This window comes from Phascolarctos cinereus, unplaced genomic scaffold (genome assembly GCF_003287225.1).
Source record: "Phascolarctos cinereus isolate Bilbo 61053 unplaced genomic scaffold, phaCin_HiC Scaffold_4;HRSCAF=312, whole genome shotgun sequence".
In the NCBI taxonomy this organism is placed as follows: Eukaryota; Metazoa; Chordata; class Mammalia; order Diprotodontia; family Phascolarctidae; genus Phascolarctos; species Phascolarctos cinereus.
In genome coordinates this window covers 392096515-392102514 of record NW_027555847.1, presented here as the reverse complement: position 1 = coordinate 392102514, position 6000 = coordinate 392096515, and the positions used below count along the sequence as shown (strand labels likewise).

The 6000-nt window shown below is 35.6% G+C and overlaps 1 protein-coding gene across 3 annotated transcripts in view; it reads right to left on the bottom strand.

The window, feature by feature from the left end:
• Positions 1-6000, bottom strand: part of RPRD1A (regulation of nuclear pre-mRNA domain containing 1A) — an 87761-nt gene continuing 81761 nt past the window's right edge. Inside the window, exons 7-8 of one of the 3 annotated variants that reach the window (XM_020985691.2) lie at positions 4106-4201; positions 1574-1652 (exon numbers count right to left, since the gene is read on the bottom strand). In XM_020985691.2, coding sequence (XP_020841350.1) covers positions 4127-4201 — 75 coding nt within the window. In that variant the 3' untranslated portion in view covers positions 1574-1652; positions 4106-4126. Of the gene's footprint in view, positions 1653-4105; positions 4202-6000 lie in introns of all 3 variants that reach the window. The other 2 variants (XM_020985690.2, XM_020985693.2) reach the window with 2 other exon arrangements.

Genomic DNA, 6000 nt, shown 5'->3' with positions numbered 1-6000 from the left:
TGCACAAAATGAAAAATTTCCATCATTTATTGACAATGTCATGAACAATTATACTAAAATGGCTATTACCTGGTACAAACCCATTGCTAAAAATGCACTTTAAAAAGAAAGCATGGGATCCAATAGCTCTAACACACAGTGTTACAAATAAAAGAAAAAACCATATTTGTTTTGGTAACTCTGGATATATGCAAAGCATACCAGATCTACCCTGTAGCACTGCTTTTTATTCAGAAACTTTGATGGGACATTAAAAGTGTTCCAGGCAACTACATAGAACATTGCAAGTCATCTACAATGTTCTTTTTGTAGTGTTGTCTAGATATTGGAGCTAAAAATGACATGAAAGCTTTTTAAGGTTTTATAGTTGGGAAAAGTCATAAAGTGTGTTTTTATAGTCCAACTGATTTTACAGATTTCTTCACATTAATGAAATTAATGATACTTAAGATAAAGCATAGATTTATCTCCATAGGTAGGAGATAAAGATTTATACCTTATGAAATTAGCTCCAGAACCAAGAATATCTTGAAGGATCAACTCTTTGAATTGAGGAATTCCTACAAAGCATTTCCAAGTTTGTTTATTCAAGCAATAAATTGTGGCATACTCAATGTATATACCCAATTAAGCATGCTGTTTTTCCGACACTGAAAGTTGGCGAATTAAGATAAACAAGGTTATGCTTTTAATAGGCAATAAGCAAATTAGACTCTCCTACTTTCCCACTGACTACATATAAATGGACCATAGATGTGCTCAGGGACACAGTGAGCTGGGGTGATAACTGAAGTCTATTCTGGGATACTCTGACTTGTTTCCATATTCTTGTAATATTAAACAAGTTTCCCGTTAGTTCAAAAAATTACTCTCTTGTTGGTGTAAATATTACCCTTAGAATGTGAATGTCCTCAGTTTGACTCACAAAGTGATTTCCATTTTCATATGTGTTGAGTCAAAAGCACTGAGAAGCACAGAGAAGGAGACATTGGGGTTGACAGACCAGGGTAAGCCTAGCCTTAATCTGTCAACTTTATGTCCTCTTTACCATCAAATACCTATAATATATGAGAAAAATGTCCCAACCTCCTGATTAGTTCTTTTCCTGAAGAAATTACATATTATACAGTGATTAGATATTGAAGTTACATTCACATATTAATGCAGAAACAGAAAGAGGAATTACATAAAGAAAAATAGAAAGGTTTTAGTTTCTCACAGGGCCCTGAATCAAAAAATATATAAAAGGATCTTTTTAAAATAATCACTTCTTTGTGAACATATTAACACATGGATGTCAATTTTTAAATTGTCATGTTAACTTGCCAATAAAATAGGAAAAAACCCAACATTTTAAATATTTTTAATTTTTTTTTGCATTTTGTTGGGGATATCTATGTTTCACTTTTTCAACAATGTACAAAAATAATACTACAAGACTATCCACTTAACCTATCTCCAGCTCTTGCAAAGTCCTGAGGCCCTGGAAAAAGCTGTTGTCATCAATCCTCACTGTAGATGTCTCCAGCAAATGGCAGGTGCACATGGCTGCCTGTGACATTGGGCAACCGAGACAAATCTGGCAGGTTCTGGATGCGAGACCTGAGTTCTTTTCGAACCTGGGATACTCTGGCTAACTTGCGCTTGTATTCCTGTAATGAAATAACTCTGTATAAGCATTTGCTGAAGTTACACCAAGACAAGCTACTTAGCTAACAAGCTGACCATTTCATAAAGCTTGCAAAATAAATGAACAGTAATAATGCAATTTTTTTTTGGGGACTGCCAGTCAAGACCATAAGGAAAAGCAGCACTTTGGAAATATGATTAACCAGATAAATTTTGATGCAATTAAATCAGTACCAATATTCCCATCCTGTGTGTGCGTGGGGAATTATAATACCTTAGTAAATCTGACACCAATACATAAGAATTTCATCCAATGGAATGCTATTAGAAATTAAAATTGTGTTACAAAGTGCCCTTATCAGATAGGTAACATGGATAAAGTATTTGTGTTTCTCCTGTTTTTAAAGTTGTGAGCAGATTACCATGTATCTTGAACAACAAACTATGCTGATACACATAAAATAATAGATGTTCACTTTTTTATATCATACTTGCCTCATAACCAACCTCGTTTAGTTAGTATCTTGGAAAGGGGTCAGCTAGGCAGGCTGACAGTAAACCTCCTTTAATCCCATTTTAGCTTCTTAGAGAAAAATCTCTTGATCTTGTAGAACCCATGAAGGGTGGGGCTGAGTCCTGTAGGAGAGTTCTAGCTTCACCCTGGACAGTAATAAAGACAGGTCTGGGTCCAAGTCACCCAGTCACTGCCCAACCTTTAGATGAAACAAGAAACATGGTCTAGGCTTAAAAGAGAAGTGCAGGAGCTATAGGACCTATGACTGGGAGGCGATTTCTATGGACTTCCGGGAAGGGAATGAGGAATGAATCAGGCAGTACCTCTATAAAAACCTTTGGATTGGTAGCACTATAAGGCAATATCTATATATTATATTAGTACATTACCAAATTAGATTATACAGGGTAGCCATGATGCAGGAAGAACAGAAAAAACAGCAAAGAGTAATTTCATAAGAGATAAAAAAAAAATTCATGACCTCAGATGTCTAGGTATATTTATATGAAGTATGAGAAACAAGGAAAGTCAACTAGATTTTCTAATGCAAGGAGGCAAATTTGACTTTATAAATTGTCACTGAGACTTGGTGGGATAGTCCCATGACTGGAAGATGGTTCTGGAAGGATATAACTTATTTAAAAAGAACTGAATAAACAGAGTAGGGGCCTATTAAAACGATTTAATCATACAAGAAAATCCAGGGTCAGCAATAGGAAGTTGGGTAGACAATATTTCAGTGAAGACCTACAGGGGGAGAAACATAAGGGACATTTTGATAGGTATATACCCTAAATGACCTGGAAAGAAGGAAGAAACAGATAATAAGTTTAGAAAACAGATCACGAGCCTTACACAGATACATAAAATAACAGCAGGACCTTCAATTACGAAGACATCTATTGGAGTTTTCTACCAACAGCAGAGCAACTAATGTCTTGGCTTAATCAAATGAGGGAAAGTATGTGAAGTGTTCTGCAAACCTTAAAGTGCTATATAAATGTCATTTAATAGCTATTCATGAGATCTTCATCCTCCAAAAGGTGGTGGAAACATCAAGAGAAGCTATTCTTTGGTAATTTGGGCCCAATAAGGTACACAACTGGTCCTTGTTCCACTTTAGACTAGAAATGATGGAAATTTATTTTCTTTACTGACAAAGTTATTAGATTAATAGATCAGGGAATGTCATAAAATATAGCTTACTAAGATATCTACAAAGCGTTCCTAATAGTCTCTCATGAATTTATCCTTGTGAACAAGATGGAGAAATATGAGCTAAATGAAATTATAATTAGGTAGATAGGAAACTGGTTGAATGGACAGATCCAAAGAACAGTTATTAACAAATAATATTAATAGAATTAATGGCTCAAGGTTCACTTGAAAAGCCTACAATTACAGAGTCCTGGGGATCTGTGATTAGCTACTGAATATTCTTATCAGTGACATGGATAATAAAGCATAAATGGAATACTTATCAAATTTGCTCCTGACACAAACCTTTGCTTAACACGGTGGATAAGTCAATATTCAAAAATAAGTTGATGGCCTATAAAGCTGGAACAAATTTAATACCAAACTAGGAGTCGGCAGAGGGGAATGGAGATTGGCTGTCATTTTTCCCTGGTGATTTATATTTATGTTCAACTAAAACCCCTAGGTTTAACTTTTTTTTCCACATGAATTTCTCCATGTCTCCCTATACTTATGTATTTTTTTGTTTTAAAAATTATTATACAGTTAATTATCAAGTTAAATAACTTGGTTTATTTTGCCCAGGAAAGAAAAAACTTGAGGAGGAATAAGATAGCTGTCTTTAAGTAGCTAAAGGACTGCCTGTAGACTAAATCAAGAGTTTTTAAACTGCCACCCCCAGATCCCCAAGGGACCTGTGGATAGATTTCAAGGGGTCTGTGAATCTGAATGGGAAAAAAAAATTACAGTTTTATTTTCACTAACCTTTAGCAGGTTTTGCCCTCTTCATAAAGAAGCTAGGTTTCCAACTTCCATCAAGGGGTAGATAGGGAGAGTGAATCGGAGCAAAAGTAGCTGGTCCTTCAAGTAAGAAGGAAGAAAGGAAATCATAAAGCCTCTTTATGCTCCCTTGTTTCAGGATCAGACTTTTCCCTAGGCTGAGGAGGGAAGCAATATGACCTCAGGAAGGTCCCCTTCCTCCAAATCTCTAGCTCTACACTACTTGAAAATTTTCATTTATCTCACACTGTCTGAAATTCTATCAAGAGATAACTTTGAGCTCATACATATCATGTATTAAAATACACATATCCCTACATAGTGGTAAAGAGTTAGTGTGAATCAATTTAATGTGGCTACTTTCTTCATAAAATTCATTTGAAACCAGGTTCACTAAAGGAATGGTAGAGAATAGGCCAAATATGATGCTGCTATGAGGTGCTTTGGGCAGGTCAAGGACATTAAACCCTTGGGAAAGAGAAATGGGTAGATAGAAAGTGAAGCCCATAGGGGCAGCTAGGTGGTACAGTGGATAGAGCACTGGCCCTCAAGTCAGGAGGACCCGAGTTCAAATCTGGCCTCAGACCAAACACTTGACATTAGCTGTGTGACCTTGGGCAAGTCACTTAACCCCAATTGCCAAAATAAAGTGAAGCCCTAGCAAAACTGCCTTCCTATTACAAACTTCGTCAATCTCTTTTGCCCTGCCTGAGCAATTATGTCCAGGGAGAAGGGAGAGAAATTGGAGGTTCTGACACGGGTTAATCCCCTTAATGAAAGGATTTGTTCTGTGAAGTTTGGATTCAGTCAAAGGTTTGCACTTGAGGATCAAGAGGGCCACATATGGCACAGAAGTTCCCCACCCTTGTAGCCCTCATGCCATTAACCTACTCCTCCTCCTATGACACACACACACACCCCTTTATGTCTTTTTCCTTCTCTTCTAACTCTTGCCCAATATCTCTGGAAAATTTCCTCATTCCTTTTCCTTTAATTTCTGAATCAAAAATTTCACCTAAGGATTTCTGATGGTATTGGGAGTACTACTGATTTACCTTTACTAAGTCATACTTTGGGCACAAATTTTCAAGTAAAATTAGACATAACTAAATCTTTGAAAGTATTCTCAGATCCTTCCTTAGAATATTCAAGGATATTCATTTGTCTCCTATCTTGCTAATTAAACCTGCTTTTTTTCCCCCAAGTACCAGCATTCAAAGTAAATTTTAAAAACTTGTGTATTCAATTTTCTGATCCAATTGTATTGTGTATTTAAAGTTTCCTATGATTTTTATTTTAAAAATACTCTATTTCAGTCACTCAATGAATTTAAATAGGCTTTTGTGTGATATTCTAATATTCTAACCACAATTTATAATGAGGTTTATTATTACATTAATTACATATTATACAAATATTCATCATAATTTCCTCATATATCTGAGGAAAATGTATAATGAGTTCTAAAGGACTAAATTACAAATGAACTTATGAACATGATTTTTTTTTTGACTTGGGAACTGCCTATCTTCAACTAGCATAATTTAGGATTAAAGAAGTTGTTGACTTCTAATCCTGACAAGTGTAAGACAAGTTCTTTAAAGTGAGGGAAAAATTCAGTCCACTAAACTTGAAAGGCACATGAAGATTCTAAGACCAAACTGAAGGACAGAGAAGCTGGTATCCAGGATCAGACTTTTCCCTAGGCTGAGTAGGGAAGCAATATGACCTCAGGAAGGTCCCCTTCCTCCAAATCTCTAGCTCTACACTACTTGAAAATTTTCATTTATCTTTCACTGCCTGAAATTCTATCAAGAGATAACTTTGAGCTCATATATACCATATATTAAAATACATATATCCCTACATGGTGGTAAAGA